General features: G+C 38.7%; 1 protein-coding gene across 7 annotated transcripts in view; it reads left to right on the top strand.

Annotated features, from left to right (window-relative positions):
• pde3b (phosphodiesterase 3B) overlaps positions 1 to 17,961 on the top strand; it is a 254,316-nt gene extending 236,355 nt beyond the window's left edge. For 4 of the 7 annotated variants that reach the window (XM_067993909.1, XM_067993908.1, XM_067993907.1 and 1 more), the window contains 6 exons: positions 5,651 to 5,764; positions 7,725 to 7,924; positions 14,563 to 14,766; positions 15,615 to 15,779; positions 16,140 to 16,401; positions 16,759 to 17,961. In XM_067993909.1, coding sequence (XP_067850010.1) covers positions 5,651 to 5,764; positions 7,725 to 7,924; positions 14,563 to 14,766; positions 15,615 to 15,779; positions 16,140 to 16,401; positions 16,759 to 17,003 — 1,190 coding nt within the window. In that variant the 3' untranslated portion in view covers positions 17,004 to 17,961. The remainder of the gene's footprint in view (positions 1 to 5,650; positions 5,765 to 7,724; positions 7,925 to 14,562; positions 14,767 to 15,614; positions 15,780 to 16,139; positions 16,402 to 16,758) is intronic. The other 3 variants (XM_067993911.1, XM_067993910.1, XM_067993906.1) reach the window with 2 other exon arrangements.
• Positions 17,962 to 23,425: the final 5,464 nt, after the last annotated feature.

The raw sequence follows: 23,425 nt of genomic DNA, 5'->3' as shown, positions 1-23,425 counted from the left end.
GCAATCACAATGCTATTATTTTTTTCATACTTTCTGACACAGCTTCTGTTTTTTAAAAAAAACACAATGTAAACTTTGCCTGAACAAAACTTTGGGAGTCTGTACTTCCGCTTTTCCTCAAATAATTTTCACAAACAACTGAGCATAAACTATTCGAACCTATAGGGAATATATTCAATCAGTTAGGCTGACATGCTACTGATGCATCCTGGGAAGTTAGGTACACTGTACATATTCAGACTGTAGGATTTTCATTCTGCAAACAGAAACACATCTTTGGGCATAAATATCAAGTTCAAGCCAGGCTTTTAGGAGAAGCTGAGGCCTTCAAGTAAAAAGTTTAATTAAGGAATTAAAAGACAATTCAATGGATAAATTTAATCATGCTATTGTGAAAGATATAATTTTTTGTTGATGAAAACCCTATTTTGGACAGAAGTTTGTATTTTAAATGTGGGCATAGAAATTTATTATTGAAAAAGTTGACACAGAAGTGTGACAAAAGCATAACAGGAAGTACAGATTTTTAGACAGAGAATGCATACGGATTTCCGATTTTTAATAAGATATTGATTTAGTCTTGCGTCCAGCGCATACCAGTTACCATTGAGATGTCACACTTCGTTACAAATGCAAAAGAATCTTAAGAAGAGAAAAAATAGTAATTTCCTGCTGTTTTTATCTGATCTGGGGCGAGAGCCAGAGATTTACAATCAGCTGTCAATTTACAGAGAAACAATTACCCTCTAATTGATCTCAAAATTATCCTTCTCTTGCCTTCAACTTCTGCTTATTTGCAACAGTTAGATCTTGTGGCCTGAAAGAGACAACAATGTTAAATGTAGCTCCAACTTAGCAGCAGACTAATACATTGTGCATAACATGTTATAGTGCTCTTCGCCTCTGACTTACTGTGAAGGGAAATCTTTTTTTTTATTCGTTCACGGGATGTGGGCGTCGCTGGTGAGGCCAACATTTATTGCCCATCCCTAATTGCCCTCGAGAAGGTGGTGGTGAGCCGCCTTCTTGAACCGCTGCAGTCCGTGTGGTGACGGTTCTCCCATAGTGCTGTTAGGAAGGGAGTTCCAGGATTTTGACCCAGCGACAATGAAGGAACGGCGATATATTTCCAAGTCGGGATGGTGTGTGACTTGGAGGGGAACGTGCAGGTGGTGTTGTTCCCATGCGCCTGCTGCCCTTGTCCTTCTAGGTGGTAGAGGTCGCGGGTTTGGGAGGTGCTGTCGAAGAAGCCTTGGCGAGTTGCTGCAGTGCATCCTGTGGATGGTGCACACTGCAGCCACTGTGCGCCGGTGGTGAAGGGAGTGAATGTTTAGGGTGGTGGATGGGGTGCCAATCAAGCGGGCTGCTTTATCTTGGATGGTGTCGAGCTTCTTGAGTGTTGTTGGAGCTGCACTCATCCAGGCAAGTGGAGAGTATTCCATCACACTCCTGACTTGTGCCTTGTAGATGTTGGAAAGGCTTTGGGGAGTCAGGAGGTGAGTCACTCGCCGCAGAATACCCAGCCTCTGACCTGCTCTCGTAGCCACAGTATTTATATGGCTGGTCCAGTTAAGTTTCTGGTCAATGGTGACCCCCAGGATGTTGATGGTGGGGGATTCGGCGATGGTAATGCCGTTGAATGTCAAGGGGAGGTGATTAGACTCTCTCTTGTTGGAGATGGTCATTGCCTGGCACTTATCTGGCGTGAATGTTACTTGCCACTTATGAGCCCAAGCCTGGATGTTGTCCAGGTCTTGCTGCATGCGGGCACAGACTGCTTCATTATCTGAGGGGTTGCGAATGGAACTGAACACTGTGCAGTCATCAGCGAACATCCCCATTTCTGACCTTATGATGGAGGAAAGGTCATTGATGAAGCAGCTGAAGATGGTTGGGCCTAGGACACTGCCCTGAGGAACTCCTGCAGCAATGCCCTGGGGCTGAGATGATTGGCCTCCAACAACCACTACCATCTTCCTTTGTGCCCGGTATGACTGTTTGTTAAATAAGGGACTCCTAGTAGTGTAATATCACCATACCTCGCCATTATTTTTATTTTTTTCCCTCTCGCCTCCGTGAAGCACATTGATGCGTTTTTCAATGTTAAAGGTGCTATTTAAAAACAAGTTGTTGTTGTAATGCCATTTTGGTAACGTTACTTTACTGGATTAATAACAATTAATCTTGAGGTGTTATGAACATTTCTTGAGCTGTGTTGGGGTGGGGGAGGGTGGAAGAGGTGCAATTAATGTGCTTCCAAACCTCGGCCAATACCACTCTTCAGCTTGCTTCTGGAAAGTGCGCAACAACAGAGAAAGATAAGGTCCTCTAATAGCATATCTGAAATTGACATACTTCTGTTTTGCAATGGTAGAAGCAAATCTGTGCCTTACAGTTCTGTGGTCGCAGTATACTTGCAAGTTTGACTTTTCAATGCAGTTCTTGTAAAGTTATGAGTAATTGTAGGATGTTTCTTATTTGCCACAATTAAATAAGAATATTTCAAAATTATAACTGTGCCGTTATCTTAATGTGAATAATGGAGAAGCAAGTTTTTCCGACTTGTGCTAAACAATATTCAAAATGTGCATATTAATAATTTTGTATCATATGGTCTTTAGGTGCCTTTAATCTCTAAGGGCAGATTTGCTTTAGAAGTTAAGAATGGCTCTTTAAACTCATGAGTCTCTTCTATAGAATCAATTTTAAATCTATTTAAGCAATTGTGAGTTATACATGCACATAATTTGTTTGAAGTAATTATATCTGTTAATCAAGTAGTGGAACAAATAGGGTACTGATTAAGAACTGCATTTACAAAGGCAGTGCACTCAGGCAGGATGTTGTTCTTCCAGTGTGCTGTACAATGGAGTTGGTTAGGAAAGGAGGTGTGTTTGCTGTTACCGACACTGGTGAAGATTTGCTCTGTGCATTATGTGCAACAAAATTGTAAATTCAATCTTTATAAATGAGTTCATGATTTTGCTATATAGTGCACAGATAAATCTTCAAAATAATTTCCCCACTGGCATGGTGAAAAAATAAGGCCAAGCTACCTTCTGGAGACTGGGCTAATATTGATATATGGTGAGACCTGAGAGCAGGTCAGTCATCATCTCACTTGGGGAATGGCTTGAGTGGACCGAGAGAGGATAAGTGATCAAAATTAATTGCCAAAAAAAGCAATCCCAGATAAAATTCTTCTGATTAATCATTTCCCCCCGGAATGTACGAGAAAATAATACACCCACAACAAATGTTCTCTTTAATTGGTCTGTAATACAATTATATATCATGAGAACAGTGACTTTTGTACTAAATGGTTAGTTGAATGCAATGACAAATAGTTCTTTTTAGCAGTACCAAAGTACAACTAAAACGTCCTGGAAGGTGGCAGAATTCATGGAATACCACAAAATCACAATTCTGTCTTAAATGACCACCAAAAACATGCAATGAACATCTTATTTCCTTCAAGTGCTGTTTGTTGTGCTTGTCTATTTTGTTATTCTTTTACCTGCCACTTCGATATCTGCTTTTCTAAGTGCAATCTGTGTATTAGTATTCATTAATTATTACCTTTGTAACATGTTAGATTTTCCGTCTCTAATGATATAGCAATTAAAACAAAAAACAAGCTACCAACCACTTGAAATGGAATTCTGGAAAATATTCTTCACCTAGAGAGTGGTTGGAATGTGGAACTTGTTACCACATGGAGCAGTTGAGGTGAATAACATAGATGCATTTAAGGGGAAGCTGTATAAGTAGATGAGGGAGAAAGGAATAAAAGGATATGCTGATCGGGTTAGATGAAGTAGGGTTGGAGGAGGCTCATGTGGAGCATAAACACCGACATAGACCTGTTGGGCCGTATGGCCTGTTTCTGTGTTGTAAATTCCACTTAATTCTATGCAAAATGACAATACTTTAGGGCATAAGTTTAAAAACAAATTTGAATCGGGAGTGCTTGAATTTCTTTCCTTTCCACTTTATATTAAAATATAATAATTGATCATGTTAATTTATCTGGAATGCATTTTCCAGACATATAACACACACTTCTTGCTTAATCCCTCTGACGAGATAGCTGTTGTAACTCTCATTTTGCAAGATTACAGGTTATCAATTCAAGGGGAATTTGGCAGGATCGTCTCAAGTGCAAATTTTTATCTGTGCTGAGATACTTAGCCTCAGCCAGAGCAACAAGGGTGGGGTACTACAAATCGCTGAACTGTTTTCAGGTATCGGGAGAGAAATATTAGCCAGGGCTCCCATTCCTGACCTTTGTCCTGTGATTCATATTAGATGTGTGTGTGCATGTACGGAGCGGGGAGGAGCAATATACCAGGTTGAGGGTAGGGATCCAACTTGGCTGTCGTTGTCCCTATTGGTCAAATATCCTGCTGATATTCTCTACCCTAGCTTGTACAAGAGAATTGAGTATTCAGACAAGTTACTAGAGGATTTACCCCACTTTGAAACTATGGGGCAAGCTTTAACCCTCAAGAATAGGTGGGTTGGGGGTGGGTGGAGAGTAAAAATGCTCCATTTTCAGAGCAGGACAGCATCCCGGCTCCAACACGCCTGCTTCTGGGTTTAACCCAGACAGGTTTGTCTGCGTGTGGAGAGCAGACACCAGAAGTCCCACCCCCACTTAAAGCCAGTGGGCTGATACTTAAAAGGGCATTGTACCTCATTGAGATACTTGAGGTACTTAATATTTTGTGTATTGGAATAATAAAATGAATTTAACATTACCTGTTCGGGTTTCCCATCACTTCCCATTCGTGAATGCCTTTACTGCACTGCTTGTGGGCTTGGAGAGCAGGAGTGCTTCATCCAGGCCCAGCAAGCTCACCTGGCCGATAGGGCGCCTGTGATCAGCCCCCTCCCCCCCCCCCCCCCACGGTGGACCCCACCCGCCTCTGACTCGTCACCTGACTTTCGACCTGGTTCTCAGCCCCCGATCATTTTCTCAGTCCCCCGAAGTTATCCTTGGCTCCCCCCCCCCCCCCCGGATGTTATCCTCGGCTCCCCCCCGATCTTCTCCTCGGCCCCCTGATCATCCCCTCGTCCGTGTTTCCCCCCCCCCCCCCCCGCCATCATCTCAACTCCCCCATTCTTCTCGGCCCCCCGATCATCTTCCTCAGTTCCCTGATCTCGTCGTCAACTGACCTCCTTCCTGGCCAGCCCCCCCCCCCCCGATTTACCGACCTGTCAATCAGGCTGACTGCCTGGCGCGAAACCTGGAAGTGCCATTAAGGTTGCGATCTGCCCACTTACCTTCCGGGTTTCGCACCTGGAAATCTGCCCCCCCCCCGGCTCCCTTCCGAGCTGGTAGTTAAAATTTACCCCCACATCTCAGCACGAGTTGTTGGCCTCCGAAGAAGAGCAATGGAGAAAAATTGATGGGGAAGGCTGGAGGGGGGAAAAAAAACAAAAACTGATAATATTGCCATACTGAGAGGGGGGAGGTGGGTGGAGGGTAGGAGAGCATGTATCACAGTGGTGATTTTTGTGTATATAAACAAAGGGAAACATTTTCCCAACCACTTTATAGGGGTGTCGACGCTCCTTTTAAAGAGAAAGGAACATCATTAATATGGTTTTTACTTTACCTGTTGTTTTGTCCCACTACTTTTAATAGACCACAACCGTGTCCATGCCACTGATGTGCTTCATGCCGTTTGGTACTTAACAACACGGCCTATCCCAGGATTCCAGCAAATACACAGTGATCATGTAACAGAAAGTGACACAGGTATATGCTTTGCATTGTTTTAACAGAATGAATATAATTTTTGCTCTAAGATAAAGAAAATGTCATTTGGAGATTGATACTTTTTGTTAACATGATTGGACATTTTTAACTATTAACATAGAACTGTGTTTGTTTATTCCTCAATCTTGGAATGCTTCTCTATATTCAGTATAGTATTGCTTATGCACATTTAATAAGGATAATTCTTAGTCTCCTTTGTGAAAATGTACTTTTTTGTGACTTTTAAGATACAGGAAATCGACAGGTTAATTGATCCAACGTAATTGATAGCTATCACTGTTTCTGAATGTATAGTATCATCTATGTGCAGTGACGCACCTTTTCCATTGTTTCTATCCTATTTCATGTGATTGTCATTGTTAATAGCTGTGTACCACCTACACGGAGGAGCATTGCAAGAAAATGACTCATTGATGTTTCAGAAAATTGCATTTGATAAATGAAAACATGAGTACTGTTAAGTTTGCAGTTAGGACAGAGGGAAAAATCACAAAAGTCTTTCTAAAAATTAAAAATAGATCATTTTTGGAGTCAATTTAAAATACAGTCTTTAAGATATTAAGAAAAACTATTCCTCTTTAAGCTATAAATCAATAATTTAGCTCAGTTGAAAAGCAAGTTGTAATGTACATGTGCTATGCTACTCATTCCTTTTCAACATTGTTATTCTTGCTAGCATTTTACATAATTTAGCCACTTTATTTCATTGGATGACTTGAATATGGTAGGAAGTTAAAACATAACAGCGTAGGCCTTCTGAGTTCCAAGCATCAAAGTTCTTTGTTTTTTGAAAGGGAAAATCAAGAAGGGGTTTGATGTCAAACATTTTTAACATGAATTATTTGTGCCTTATGGTTTAAGTCACTATATAATGACGAACCAGCAAAATAACCTTTCACCTGGATTACTTTATCAGTCAGGAAGAACGGAGTTAAAGTTCATACAGCGAAGGTGATACCAATGTTATTATTCTGTGCTAGTATTTTTGACTTATTGTTATAACGTGGGGAAGAGTATTTTAGAGAGTTAACTACTTGTATTCTACAGTATGATGTGCTGATATGCATCTCTATTATATACAGTGCTTTAATTTTATGTTGAAGTACTCAAAGGCAAAGTTAAAGATCTGCCTTTCATCATGGTTCTTTTTAAATTAAACATTGAGGTTTCCTGACAAAGCATTTAAAACGACAAGACTGCAAATACATTTTCATCACGTGCCATTTCCTTAATGGTGGCAACTCCGACTGCTGCATTAGCATGTCAATTTGATATTTTGCACAATTATAAATACAGTTTGAAAAGATTTTGTATGCAGAAAAGATTCAAATTAGAGTACTAAGGAAGGATCCTGATGTCGTCTAAATCTATTGTCTGTATTTAATTTTTTAGGGACAAAAATCTACCTCATTTTTGTTAGCAGGAGGTGCTTTTAAGTTGTACTGTGAGCTGTGTTGCTTTCTTTTGAATATTGTTTTTCATGAAGTCTTTAAAAGGCAAAAATTGCAATTTTGATCAGTAAATGTTAATTAAAATACTGAAATAACCATATTTTGAAAGCTCAAAGCGAGTTAAATGCTTGCCAAAAGATTTAGGAGCAAACAAGACCTGGGGCTCGATTCAGGAATGCATTATTTTCACTTTTTTTCCCCATTATATGATTGCCTCCTCCTTTTTGCAGCAGCAATTCTGAAAAATGGTTCAGTTTTAGAGGACTAATCTGACAACTTTCATCTTGTCGTCAGCCAGTTTGATATTAAGGTGATCAAAATATATTATATGATTTGCAGAGCGTACTGGATTTCAGTCATTACAAATAACCACAGAAAATACTGTGAACTTTTCTGAGAAGCTTATTCAGAATCTTTTTCCTGTGCATAAGCTGTAAAGATTGTATGACATCATAAAAATAATTTTTATAACATTCAATATTCCTTAGATTCTGACAGTGGAATATCACCAGGTCGGGGTGCCTATATGTTTTCCAGAAGTTGTGCCATTTCTGATGACAGCTATAGCAGCCTTGCATCAAACATCCCAGCTCTGGAGTTGATGGCACTTTACGTTGCAGCCGCCATGCATGATTATGATCATCCTGGGCGTACAAATGCATTCTTAGTAGCAACAAATGCACCTCAAGTAAGTGGATTTGGCTAAGTATCGATATAATATGAATTACTTGATTTTATCATTGTAGTAAGCATTTCTAAGGAGGCGTAGCTCTTGCTAAGTCCGTACCGGACCATATCGCTGGCCAGGAATTAGGGTCTTTGCTCAAGCTTTTTCCTGGTGGGCAATGTAATCAATTTTCTCAAGTTTACCACTTCTGGAATTGGACATTTTACATCTGAAATCACAATTCTTGTAATCAGTGAAGGTAAGTGGTGACATTGGGTCCTAGCAATAAGTTTGAGTCATGCCCTGCTGAATACAAGGCTCCAGCCATTTGTAGCAGAGGGAGTGAAGTTTTTTTTTCAATCTTATTAATTGCTCAATTTCGACCCTCCCTCCTGAAACTATTGACTCCTTGCTGGAGTATGGTTCTACAGGCCTTCAATTTCTCTGCCCTGATATTTGTATCGGTGGGTTGTGAGTCATTAATTCATTTCAACTTCAGTAATCTTTCATTACAGCACATCCAATGTACTTCATTTTATCAGTACAGCAAGCTTTACTGAAAAGTCATTTTAGTTAACAATCGTAAATTGCCATAACTATTAAAAATAACATACAGCTCCCTGTCTGCACACACAGAGAAGTCATACAACAAACTACATTGTTTTGAAATGACAAGTATTATAAAATAGCTTTATTGCATCTGAGTTTCAGTAGCGTTGAATTTGGTGCAGTCAGCAAATAAGATTCTATGAAGTAAACATTTAATTTGCATTTATATGTTTTTGACCATCAAGTAGCTTACAAGCATAAAGTAAAATGTTTCCTATTTAATTTTATTTGTCAAATTCATTTGATTAAATCTAGTCAATCAAAGATTGAAATGTAGCCTTGGATATTTCAGGTGGGGTGCTAAAGGAATGAGCCAACAGACTAACTTACTTTATTGTCTATTATTATCTACATAGAATTTGTCACTAACCTTTTGAGTACTGCTATGGCACGTCACTAAAATGTCAAATTATGATTTATATCAAGAATATACTGAAACAAGACATAGTGTTTCAGATCTGTATGTTACTTTATAACATTTTTTTCACAGAAACTGATACATAATAGATGAGGTGTATTTTCTGAAATCTGATGAAGCCTTTGAGTACCCCACAGGGTTAATACAACAGTGAAGCTTAGCAAAGCAGTTGAAAGAACTCCAAATAATCCAACATGGTCATTAATATGTAGTACTTTGAGACTGAAATGTAAATACAGGATACAGTATAAATAAACTATGTGAAAATAACATTCTTCAAATAAGGTTTGAAATGGATTTGGATTTTCATCTTAATAATTCAAGCTAAAACTTTGACTTGTGTCATACAAAATTGCATGAGGTTCACACTTAAAGCTGAACAATTCTTCTGGGAACACCGGTTAGAATATCAAGGTTGCATTCAAATTTTAAATTCTGATTGAAGGTTCTCCAAAACAATATTGATTTCTGTGTCGAACCACAAATGTATAGTCTTGTTTTCCACTTCAACACTGATGGACTGTGGCTTCAGGGCAGTCAAATCCTCAAAGCACTTAGTGGCTTTGTAGTAGAACATCTTTGCAATGTACTGTTGAAATACGCATTTATTGAAAGTCACACTACTGAATTGGTTGAAATTATAAATTTAGTTATAATACCAATTGCAATTAGTTTGAAGAATTTCTTTACTGTCATTTATTCATTATGTTAACTACATAGAAGCTAGTTATTGACCACAAAGTTGCAGTATTATGGATGAACTGCAAAGCGTGGTTAATTTGTACATATTTGTTAGCAAAGTACTAAGTAACATTTGGGGTCTTTTAATTCTTCAGTTGTACTCATTTTTATGAAAAATTATTTGCAACCATGATTGATGTCAAAATTAATCAATTAAATTATTTTTTGGCAGTCTTGTTTTAACATTCTAATAATGGAGCTTCAGTTTATATTAAAAATCTGACCTTTAGGAATACTTCCAAATGTTAAAAAGTGTCAATTTAAGATACAAGAATAAAAAATTGAGTACATCTTAGGCAGTGGTGCAATTGATGCCTTGCAGCTCAGCCATTCTAGCATGGCTTACGATGGTACATTCTGTACATTAAATTTCATGGGAATCGTAATAACAAAATGATGTATTTTTAACATTTTCTTATGTTTTGTAATTTTTCTGTCAAGTCGCATTTACAATTCTGAGCCACACCTGCCTACTTAATATGGCAATCGAGAGGGCCGTGTATTTACCTGAAAATATAGTCGACATTCAACAGGATTGTTCCCAGATAACAAACCTGCATTTCAGTTTACTCTATCTCCTACTTGGCTATATAGTGGCATAGTATATATCTCACATTTGTAATGTGGTCTTTGTTTCAGGCTAATTTAAATCTGTTCTTTTAATTAAAAACAGAATGCTGAAAATTAGTTTAGAACAGTTGGAATTGAATGTCATATTGAAAGTTTTTCCTCTGCTAAGCCTAGAAGCATTCACTGTTAAGATGCGTATATCTGCCTTTTGCTGTGTATTATAATGATGAATAACTTAAATGTTAAAAATCTAATTTGTAAACTGAGCTCAATATGTAGATAGTACAAAATAAAAGTTTAATATTTATATAGGTTAATAGGTTAATTTTTAGCATGTAGCAGCACAGTGGTGAAGAGACCTAACTGAAGTTATATGGGCAAAGAAAAGAGAAAATAGAATGGTAAACTTCTGATAGGCCAAGTGAGAGTGAAAAATAGTAAGAAATGATGTAATTGGAAACTGCAGAGACAGACCTCACTGCTGGTAATCCGTTTTATTAAACACAATAAACTGTGAACTAAAGAAATAGGAGCAGGAGTAGGACATATTGCTCCTCGAGCCTGCTCCGCCATTCAATAAGATCATGGGTGATCTTGTATCTCAACTCTACTTTCCTGCCCTATCCCCATATCCTTTGATTCCCTTAATGTCCAAAACTCTTATTGATCTCAATCTTGAATATACTCAACGACTGAGCATCCACAGCCCTCTGGGGTAGAGAATTCCAAAGATTCACAACCCTCTTAGTGAAGAAATTTCTCCTCATCTCGGTCCTAAATGGCCGACCTCTTGCTTTGAGACTATGTCCCCTAGTTCTGGACTCTCCAGTCAGGGGAAACAGCCTCTCAGAATCTAACCTGTCAAGCCCTCTAAGAATTTTATACGTTTCAATGAGATCACCTCTCGTTCTTCTAAACTCCAGGGAATATAGGCCCATTTTACTCAATCTCTCCTCATCGGAGCAAGCCACTCAGTTGTACAATCCTGCTACTAAAAGCAAGAGGGCAGCTTGCCACCACCTTCTCGAGGGCAATTTAGGGATGGGCAATAAATGCTGGCCTTGCCAGCGACGCTCACATCTCATGAATGAATTGAAAAAAAAAGACAACCCTCTCATCCCCGAAATCAATCTAGTGAACCTTCATTGCACCCTGACTGAGGCAAGTATATCCTTCGTTAGGTAAGGAGACCAAAACTGTACACAGTACTCCAGGTGTGGTCTCATCAGAGCCCTGTATAATTGCAGTAAGACCTCCTTACTCTTATACTCAAACCCCCTTGCAATAAAGGCTAACATACCTTTTGCTTTCCTAATTGCTTGCTGTACCTGCATGTTAACTTCCTATGATTCGTGTACAAGGACACCCAAATCCCTCTGAATACCAACATTTCTTAGTCTCTCACCTTTTAAAAAATATTCTGCTTTTCTATTCTTCCTATCGTTTCACATTTCCCCATGTTATACTCCATCTACCACCTTCTCGCCGACTCACTTACCCTGTCTGTATCCCTTTGCAGCCTCTTTATGTTTTCCTCACAGCTTACTTTCCCACCTAGCTTTGTATCGTCAACAAACCTGGATACATTACACTCGGTCCCCTCATCTAAGTCATTGATATATATTGTAAACAGCTGAGGCCCAAGCACTGATCCTTGCGGCACCCCACTAGTTACAACCTGCCAAACTGAAAATGACCTGTTTATTCCTACACTCTGTTTTCAGTCCGTTAACCAATCCTCAATCCATGCTAATATATTACCCTCAATCCCATGAGCCTTAATCTTGTGTAACAACCTCTTGTGTGGCACCTTATTGAATGCCTTTTGAAAATCCAAATATACTATATCCAGTGGTTCCCCCTTATTTACCCTGCTAGTTACACCCTCAAAAAAAATTCTAATAGATTTGTCAAACACGATTTCCCTTTCATAAAACCATGTTGACTCTGCCTAATCATATTATGATTTTCTAAGTGCCCTGTTACTAAGTCCTTAATAATAGATTCTAGCATTTTCCCTACTACTGATGTCAGGCTAACTGGCTGACAGTTCCCTGTTTTCTCTCTCCTTCCTTTCTTGAATAGCGGGGTTACATTTGCTACCTTCCCATCCATGGGGACCATTCTAGAATCTAGGGAATTCTGGAAGATCAAAACCAATACATCCACTATTTCTGCAGCCACTTCTTTTAAAACCCTAGGATGTAGCCCATTCGGTCCAGGGGATTTGTCAGCTTTTAGTCCCATTAATTTCTCTTTTTTCTTTACTAATATTAATTGCTTTAAGTTCCTCACTCCCATTAGACCCTTGGTTCCCCACTGTTTCCGTTCGGTTTTTTGTGTCTTCTATTGTGAAGACAGATACAAAATATGTTTAACGTCTGTTATTTCCTTATTCCCCATTATAATTTCTTGTCTCTGCCTCTAAGGGACTCACATTCACTTTCGCTAATCTCTCTTTACATACTTGTAGAAGCTTTTACAATCTTTTTATATTTCTTACTGGTTTACTCTCATTCAATTTTCTCCCTCTTCAACAATTTCTTGGTCATCCTTTGCTGATTTATAAAACCCTCCTAATCCTCAGGCTCTCTACTCTTTTTGGCAACATTGTAAGCATCTTCTTTTAACCTAATACTGTCTTTAACTTCTGTAGTTAGCCACAGTTGGATCACTTTTCCCATGGAGTTTTTATTCCTCAAGGAAATGTATATTCATTGAGAATTATGAATTAAATGCTTATCTCCATCATATCTTTTAATCTAATTTCCCAATCTACCGTAGCCAACTCGCCCACATACCTATATAATTGGCATTGTTTAAATTTAAGACCCTAGTTTTAGACTGAACTACATCACTCTCAAACTCAATATGAAATTCTATCATATTATGATCACTCTGCCCCAGAGGATCCTTAACTATAAGATTACTAATTAACCCTATCTTACACAATACTAGATCTAAAGTAGCCTGTTCCCTAGTTGGTTCCTTGACTTATCGTTCGAGAAAACTGTCCTGAATACATTTCACGAATGCGTCCTCCAAACTACTTTTGCCAATTTGGTTTGCCCAGTCTATATGAGGATTGAAGTCCCCCACGATTATTGCATTATCCTTGTTACATGGTCCTCTAATTTTCTGATTTATACTCTATCCAACACTATAACTACTTTTATGGTGCCTATAAACTACTCTCACCATTGTTTTCTGCCCCTTGTTATTTCTTAGCTCCATCCATACTGATTCTACATCCTCATTTTCTGAGCTAAGATTCTTTTTCACTACTGCCTTTATCTCATACTTTATTATCAGGGCTACCACCCCTCTTTTCCATTTTGCCTATCTTTTCTAAAAGTCAAGTACCCTGGAATATTTAGTTCCCAATCTTGGTCACCCTGCAACCATGTCTCAGTAATGGCTACTAGATCAAAACCCATTTATCTCTATTTGTGCCATTAATTCATCGATCTTGTTACAAATGCTTCATGCATTGAGATAAAGCACCTTAAATTTTAACTTTTTACTGTTTTTCCCTGATTTGACTTTATTCACTGATGCACTGTTACCGTTAAACTCTCTGTCCCTTCTTGACACACTCTGCTTGTATTTACTCAAATCACTACTCTGCTCTACAGCCTTGACTCTTCTCTTTAGACTTATAAATTTACTCTTACCTGAACCCTCCCCCCCCCATTAGTTTAAAACCCTAGTTTTTCAATTTGCCAGGACACTGGCCCCAGCTCGATTTAAGTGGAGCCCGTCCGAACAGAACAGCTCCCGCTTTCCCCAGTACTGGTGCTAGTGCCCCATGAATTGAATTCCCTGCTTCCCACACCACTCTTCCGGCCACACATGTAACCATCTAATCTGTTTGTTCCTATGCCAATTTGTACGTGGCTCAGGTAATAATCCAGAGATTACCTTTTGAGGTTGTTTTTTAATTTGGACCCTAGCTCCTCAAACTCCCTCAGCAGAATCTCATTCCTAGTTCTACCCATGTTGTTGGTTCCTGCATGGACCACGACAACTGGATCCTTCCCCTCCTGCTTCAAGTTCTTCTCCAGCCATGACAAGATGTCCTTAACCCTGGCACTGAATGAAGAGTTTCGATTAACTGATTTCATAACTTGAGTAAAGTGCTGCTTCTCAGATTCTTTTCCAAGCTGTTAGTCAGTATCTACATTGTAATACGAGAACATTCTCTTGATATTAGAGTATGATATTTGAAGTCTCAAAGAAAACAAATTTGCAGTTATAGTTATATTTTGAGTGATACATTTTTTCATTAATTGTAAAATCTTATTCTTTCAATACTTTCTAGGCTGTCCTTTATAATGACAGATCTGTCTTGGAGAATCATCATGCTGCCGCTGCATGGAACTTGTTTATGTCTCGTTCAGAGTTCAACTTCTTGGCAAATCTAGATCATGTTGAGTTCAAACGTTTTCGTTTCTTGGTGATTGAAGCAATCCTGGCTACTGATTTGAAAAAACATTTTGACTTCCTTGCTGAGTTTAACTCCAAGGTTTGTAAGAAAAGGGCTGTTGTCTGTTCATAGCTATGGCATAAGTGACCTCTACAAAAAACAAAACAGCCATGTCATCTCTTATTTGACATAATTTAGTAATTACAAGCAAATTTTCTTCAATATTGGCAAATCAGATCAGAAGAAAAGGGAATGTGTTGATAACAATCTTAGATGAATAAAGTGGATTCTAAACTTCATTGGTGAAACAGATGTTTTTATATTTCTTCTGATTTGCTAATCTGCTCTCCTTTACCTCCCCTACTATTTTGAGGGCATGGACTGTTGCTATGGTTCATTGTGTGTAATCAGCCCTCTCTTACCTTGTGCGACTGCCATTCTTCATGTCTGAACTTAAGACGGTGAGTGTTGGCAGACTATTTGATTCCAGAGGGTAGTACAGCTGAGCCAAATTCTGACCTCATTCAATGTCCAGGATTAATTGGATAGTGATCAGAAGTGGAAACTCTCGCTGATTTCCCCTCCCCAATGGCACTGAGGCTTTTTGAGGTGCCCCGACTGCTGTCTCAGCTGAGAGCAGCTAACTCAGCACAGAACAGGGATTGAACCTGCGACCTTCTGCTCTACATGTTTTAGTACGATACCAGGTATTGCCTATACTTGCTAGACCATTGGGGAAGTGTTCAATAACATTTTTCTAATTGACGACAGTTACATTAAAACCATGTATCTAAATAAAAACAATTGCCTTGCTCCAAAAAATGTATTGCTATTAGTGATTTTCTCCTGGCGACTCGTGTTTAATTTCTGGAAAATTCTATATTTGGGGATGCAGTGATAAATTGTAACTGTGTAAAGTTATTCTAACATTGTTTGCTGTCTCAAAGCAGGTAAATGAAGTCAACAATCCAGGAATTGATTGGACCAATGAGAACGATCGTCTATTGGTGTGCCAGGTGTGCATAAAATTGGCTGATATCAATGGCCCTGCTAAGCGGAGGGAGCTGCATCTGCAGTGGACAGAAGGCATCGTCAATGAATTCTATGAACAGGTTTCAGATGCTTTTTTTTCCCTCAAGAAAATGTGTACTGGATGTTGTGAAGCATAGGGCTTATCCTAATTACAAGAGGTGCATTGGTAACGTAACATCCTAAATGGATTACCACATTTGTTCTACTCATTATGTATTATTGTATTTAACTAATACCTCCCATTTATCCACTTATTCTGCATTTGCAATGTACTTGTGCCCACTGTGATACAATAGTAATTCATCTAATGCAAGTAGATTAGGAATAATCTCCACAAATTACTTGTCTCCCTGTGAAATTTATGGTAAATTCTGTTGTAGAAGTAAAAGGGCTCATGATTTAATACTGGAGGATTTCTGACATAATTTTATGCTATACAGGGAGATGAAGAGGCAAGTCTTGGGTTACCCATTAGCCCCTTCATGGATCGCTCTTCACCTCAGTTGGCTAAGCTGCAGGAATCGTTCATCACGCATATTGTAGGTCCTCTGTGTAACTCCTACGATGCTGCTGGATTGCTGCCAGGTCAGTGGGTGGATGACGACGATATTGATCCAGAATGTGGTGAGGATGATGACGATGATGCAGAAGATTTAGAAACTGAAGATGAAGTTGATGACGAGGATCTTGATCTCCCAACAAGTAAATGTTTTATGTTTCAAAAAAAATTCAGAGTGATAGTAAATATTACATTTCCTTATGTTACAAATAAGGCTTCATCTTCAATTATCTGGGAGACACTCCATTATATTAAGACTCTGTTGTACTATATCCACCGATATAAAACACATTTTTATGTGATTCTCTTGCTGTTATGGAATTTTTAAATGAGGCTGTTTGTAATTGTTCCAAAAATAGTTGAATGGAGTCTGCTTCGGTTGAAAATAAATCAGGAAAGTTGAACTTGTAAAATACCTATAAAATATACTTTGTACGTTGGTTAGTAACAGTGACTGGAAAAACTTAAAACACTTATAATTTACTTTGTTTGATTTATAGGGCAGAGGAGGAAGAGAAAAAGCAGGCAGAGAATCTTCTGCCAGATTATGCACCACCTAACAGAAAATCATAAACTGTGGAAGAAGGTAATTGAAGAGGAGGAGCATGAACAGCAATGCAAGTCAGAGCTAAATATACAACAAACCGATAACTCATCCTTACCTCAAACTTCGGATGAAATCCAGGTAATTGAAGAAGCAGATGAAGAGGAGGAGAGGCAACAAGGGGAGGAGAAACAATGCTAAGAGAAGATGCAGTGCTAAATAAACAACATACTAAAGCCTCACTCTGCTGACACCAGAGACAGATATACTTCTTTGTTAAAAGGCCTTAATACTGTGAGAGGATTCTAGCACTCAGCAGGATTCCACTCCTATGCACTTTCACCCATGGAAAGAGTTGAGTTTGTATACAATGAAGCAAAGCCCTTTGTGCCCTGTGGTGTCCAAATGTTTTCATGTTGATACTGCCTTGCAGAATAAAGAGTGCTCAGTTTCCATGAGGTACTGGAGGATGTTGCAAAAACTTCATCTTAGCAACTGCTGTTACCAAAGTGAACTGAAAGTTTACCATTTTCCGTTAGTAACAAGGATTGTGGATTTTAGGCATGTATCAGATGTCCAGCATCTATATCAGGTGGACTTGAAAATTGCGGGTTGTGCCTGTAGGAATTCAGAAGTAAACACTGCAGTAAAGAGCCTTGTTATAAGGACCCCTGTTTCTTTCTCCAAAAGTATCTGCTTTAATGCAGGTAACAGATATAGAATCCTTGTCTCATTATAAGACTGCAGAAAAGAATGTTAGAGTGACTGAAAATTCCAGCTGCATCATTTTTCTGATGCCATTTAATGTTGTGTATAATTTGCCTTGTTTGGTTTTGCCTTTTTTGTGCTGGAAGTAATCAGAAATGCACAGTGGCCAAGCATTTCAGTTTGCCTGAACATCACCACATAATTGTTCTGTAATAGAACAGAGGAGTGATATTAATGATGATGGGATTTTTTTAATGGTATATTGTTTTTTTTTTCACTGCAACTCAGGATCCATGCTAAGATACATGAAGCAATGCCATTGAAGTTATGCAGGTTGAAAAAAAAACAGTTGACCTAGTAAACACCTTATTTTAAGTCCATTTTTGTTTGGAAAGTTCAACTGGTCTTTCATGTCACATACCATACATAAACTTCCTCACTTATGTATCCACATTGCTAGTAATATGAGTTGGTTATTGCACATCATGATGTTGAAAGGTTACTGTGTATTGCAATCAGTATATCTTGAAAATAGTATAATACTTGCCATTATGGTTTCAATATGATGGAGTATGGCATATCGTATAATATGTAGTTCTATTTTTTCACAGTAGAAATTCTAGACATTCCACAAGGGCATCGTACCTACTCAGAACTATTTATCTGCAAACTCATCCAGTGTAAAGGTGGTTGCAAAGAAAATGCATGTACAGCTCTTACACAATATTTGTAAGTTAGTTTAGGCTGCAGGTATGTAATTTTCTTATGCAGACTGTACAAAATAGCTACTGAAACAGTTGTGCACCTTTTTAATACCAAACAAGTGTTTTCAATTATGCACAGCAGATACTTACATTATAAAAAGGATTAATTCATCTGAAAATGTTTGTATTAATAATGGATTGTATCAGAATGCATTTTATATACCTAGAGCGGTTGATATAAATAGAGGGACTGTAATTACCATAAACAATTAATTAGCAAGAGTTTTCTACCCATCACTGTCAACAGGAATAAGGCCTCTAACAGCCAGAGGAGCATTTTATCGTTCCTTAATTTCTGCAACAATGTGTTTGTGTGCCTTCTCACATCCACTTACAATATTAACGCACTAAACCTCAAGTTGTCATATTGGTCATACAGTGAATGCCAAGCTCTTTGTCCTATTGTCTGAAATAGATCAGAATTCTTAAGTCAGTGTACCACAAATATGCATGTTATATAACAGACTGAACCACCCCAGTGACTGATAATACTCATGGAACAAGGGGGAGGTACTGTACAATGATACTGTACTTGACTGACAAAGGAAGGAAAAGTTAAGCAAACTGAATGCTCCAATCATGGTTGCCAAATCTTGTGTTAGCTGTGCACTAAATGCTAAAAATATGAACACCTCATAACAGCACATACTGTATGTAATTTATTCCATTAAAATACTCATGTTTATTTTTTGTGTGTGTATATATATATATATATGTATGTATGTATGTGTGTGCATATATATATATATATATATTTTTGTTATCATGTCGGATTTCAGTAACGATGTCTGTCCAGTAGACAGCCTTGGTGTTTAACCATTTTGAGTCTTAATTGTGTTTAAATACTTATTTTTAAAATGTGACTAGGTAAACACTTTCATTTTTTTCAGAAAATATTTTAGTACAGAAAATTGCTGCATCTTTTCTGTTTTATATTTATCAATAATTAGAGCAATCTATTTGCTCTATAAATTAGTATATAATTTTTATAATTGTTTTGAGTGAATTTTTAAAATACTACCTACCCAGTGGTTATTTCATAGCTTTTAAAAAGAAAAATAGTAATATGGTACCTTTTGCAGCATTTTCTTGCCTTGTGTTTCCTACAGTGGTTCTAGCTCTGGAAATATATATTTTTTAACTCTGTAGAGAGTATTTTGTGTCGTTTTGGTTACATTTTTACCTCCCGTTTTACTTTTTAAAAGTTGATTTTTCTCCAAGAGTTCAGAAACAGGTAATTTGCCCTGTATCAAGGGCATGTATTGATGATGTGTTTCCTCATTTATCATCGTAAATTTAGTTAACATTACATTTTTGCAATTCAGTTAGCATTAGCTGATATTTAATAGAACACGAACATATGGTACCAAACAGTTTTTTTTATTTTTAAAACCTTTTTATTTTTGTTATTTTTCCATTTATTCAGTAAATTTGATGCTGGTGCACACGTACCAATGAATGTTTTCTTTTTTAAAAAAAAATCAGTTTAGTTGCTGTATTGACAATTTAAATTATTGGAATTCTACAATTTGCTAACTTAATTTCTCCTTCAGTCCTCAATTTTTAAAAAATCAAAACTGCCATCATTCCACAAAGGAAAGGTAATCAACACCATAAGCTGGGGTCATCAGATGATCTCCTCTCTTCTCCACCCCCCCCCCCACCAAATTCAGCTGTGTCGATAAACCTTATCACGGCCACACTTAATTATTTTTCTTTCGTCATCAGCAGCAGGTATGTTACCTTCTGCATCAGAAACATTTATAATTGTGGTTTATTCATTCTTTGCTTTTTTCTTTTCAGTTCAGAGTCTCTTCCTCCTGCTCAACTGTGCACAGAGAAGTTTTCTTTTAGCTACTGAAGATTTTATTTGCTGCTTTTGGATTTGCAAAGTGGCTTGCATCATTTCACTGACATTTCTCATCTCAATACAGCCTCAGCTACCAGCCAAAGTCAGTTTCCCGTTTTGAATGACATGGATTTTTCCCAGTGATTGACTCACATGCTACCTATTTAATCTGCCACATGACTTTTGAAGCATGGAATCAGATCTTAACATAAGAAATAGGAGCAGGAGTAGGCCAATCGGCCCCTCGAGCCTGCTCCGCCATTCAATAAGATCATGGCTGATCTTATCCTAACCTTAAATCTAAATTCATGACCAGGTTTTATTCATAGGATGGCTGTTCTTAATTATAAGGATGTCAAAAGTCAATCCCTTAAAATGCACAAAGTGCAGTCCTGTCCTCCACTTTCAGGAAAATAGTTAGTTGAACACTGCTTGTAAACATTCTCCAAGCTGGACTGTTCTTGACTCTGACCCAAAACAGGCACTGCTGTAAATTAGGGAATAGCCGTTTGGCTTTTTCTGAGCTTTCTAAGACCAGTAGACACTTTGCAAAACTACAGACTTCCATCAACTCTAAGGAGGGAATATTGTTTCAAAAAAAAGGGCTACCAGAATTTGGTTTCAAATTGTCAGACAGCAGCATTCCTAGAAAACTCCTGATGGATTAGGTTCCTGTACATTATCTCATGCTTTCCCTCATAGCACAAAACATTCACAAGATTCAGGCAGCTGGAGCATACCTTGTCCTCAGTATCAACTGAGCCACCAACATCAATGTGCAGGCAGACTTGCTGACTCAGGTGGACAGTCAGATCTGGCATAGTGGTTGCCAGAAGTTTCCTGCTAGCATGGCTCTTCAGAGTATTGGCTTAGAGGAACAGAGATTGTAGCAGCCAATGCTGTTGATTTTGCCAAAGAAACCTTGATACTGGAGGTGTACATTATTAAATGTGGAAGTAATTTGTTCACTAGGGCCATGAATACTTCAACCCATTGAAGTGCGATGGGAAGACAACATTATCTTTTCGACAGCTACTGCTGGATCATGTACACTATTTCAGATTGTTGAGAGTCCAAATTGTGGCTATTCCTGCTACCAAGACCAATTTTGCCATGAATAGTTGTTTGGGAACATCCACTGGCACCTCAACTTAAGAAAGAGACCTGGAAGGTGCATTCTTTGGTTTACCAGTTTGTCTCTTCATGAGATTTGGATTTGGTTCTAAGTAAATCAATATTAGAATGCTTGGAACGTTGGTATTCTTTTGACTTTAGGTTTCTAGTACTCAAAACAGTTACTGTACTAAGTCTCCTTTTAGCATGAGAAGATGCAGATGTTACTCTGGTGCCAACCTGAAGAAGTATGCCTGGTTGTATTAATCATTGCTGTCTTGACAGTTTAGGAGGATAGATGCTTCAGGACTGCAATGCCACACTAACCTAAAGATGTAAGTAAATCCTTAGAATCACACTGCCAGTTTTGTGCTACCTGATAGACTGCTGGTATATGGAAGTTGAACCACTGCCACTATAAGTGTGATGGTCTTCATGTTTCGAAAGAAGTTCAACATACAACGCTTCCTCTCTACTTATCTCTGATTTCCCATTCTCAACAGCTGTATCCTGTTTCTGTACTCTTGGTATTATTTGGGATTTCATTGCTGGTTCCTCCAACCAGTGAACTAAGAATGTAGTCTAGGATGAGGCCTTCCACACATAGAAAATAGGAGCAAGAGTAGGCCATTCGGCCCTTCGGGCCTGCTCCGCCATTCAAAATGATCATGGCTGATCGTCTAACTTAGTACCCTGTTCCTGCTTTTTCCCCATATCCCTTGATCCCTTTAGCATTAAGAAATATATCTATCTCCTTCTTGAATATATTTAATGACTTGGCCTCCACTGCCTTCTGTGGTCGAGAATTCCACAGGTTCATCACCCTCTGAGTGAAGAAATTTCTCCTCATCTCGGTTCTAAATGGCATACCCCGTATCCTGAGACTGTGACCCCTGGTTATGGATTCCCCATCCATCGGGAACATCCTCCCTGCATCTGGTCTATCTAGTCCTGTTAGAATTTTATATGTTTCGATGAGATCACCTCTCATTCTTCTAAACTCTAGTGAATATAGGCCTAGTCAACCCAATCTCTCCTCATACGTCAGTCCTGCCATCCCAGGAATCAGTCTGGTAAACCTTCGTTGCACTCCCTCCATGGCAAGGACATCCTTCCTCAGATAAGGAGACCAAAATTGCACACAATACTCCACATGTGGTCTCACCAAGGCCCGGTACAACTGCAGTAAGACATCCCTGTTCCTGTACTCAAATCCTCTTGCAATGAACGCCAACATACCATTCGCCTTCCTAACTGCTTGCTGCACCTGAATGCTCGCTTTCAGCGACTGGTGTACAGGAAACACCCAGGTCTCGTTGCACCTCCCCTTTTCCCAATCTATCACCATTCAGATAATCTGTCTTTCTGTTTTTACAACCAAAGTGGATAACCTCACATTTATCTATGTTATACTGCATCTGCCATGTTCTTGCCCACTCACCCAACTTGTCTAAATCACATTGGAGCCTCTTTGCATCCTCCTCACAGCTCACATTCCACCCCAGCTTTGTGTCCTCTGCAAACTTGGAAATGTTACATTCTGTTCCCTCATCCAAATCATTGATATATATTGTGACTAGCTGGGGCCCAAGCACTGATCCCTGCGGTACCCCACGAGTCACTGCCTGCCACCCGGAAAAAGACCCGTTTATTGCTACTCTCTGTTTCCTAACTGTCAACCAATTCTCAATCCATGCCAGTATATTCCCCCCCAATCCCATGTGCTTTAATTTTGCACACTAACCTCTTGTGTGGGACCTTATCAAAAGCCTTCTGAAAATCCAAGTACACCACATCCACTGGCTCTCCCCTATCTATTCTACTAGTTACCTCCTCAAAAAACTCCAGTAGATTTGTTAAGCATGATTTCATAAACCCATGCTGACTTTGTCCAATCCCGTTAATGCATTCCAGTTGTTCTGTTATCACATCCTTTATAATCCTCTAGCATTTTCCCCATTACTGATGTTCGGCTAACTGGTCTGTAATTCCCTGTTTTTTTCTCACCCTCCTTTTTTAAATAGTGCGGTTACATTTGCCACCCTCCAGTCTGTCGGAACTGTTCCGGAGTCTGTTGAATTTTGGAAGATGATCACCAATGCATCCACCATTTCCAGGGTCACTTCCTTTCATACTCTGTGGTGTAGATTATCAGGCCCTGGGGATTTGTCAGCCTTTAGCCCCATTAA

The sequence above is a fragment of the Heptranchias perlo genome, chromosome 12, assembly GCF_035084215.1.
Source record: "Heptranchias perlo isolate sHepPer1 chromosome 12, sHepPer1.hap1, whole genome shotgun sequence".
NCBI lineage: Eukaryota > Metazoa > Chordata > Chondrichthyes > Hexanchiformes > Hexanchidae > Heptranchias > Heptranchias perlo.
Note: the sequence above shows the minus strand (reverse complement) of the source record. Positions and strands in the feature narration are given on the sequence as shown.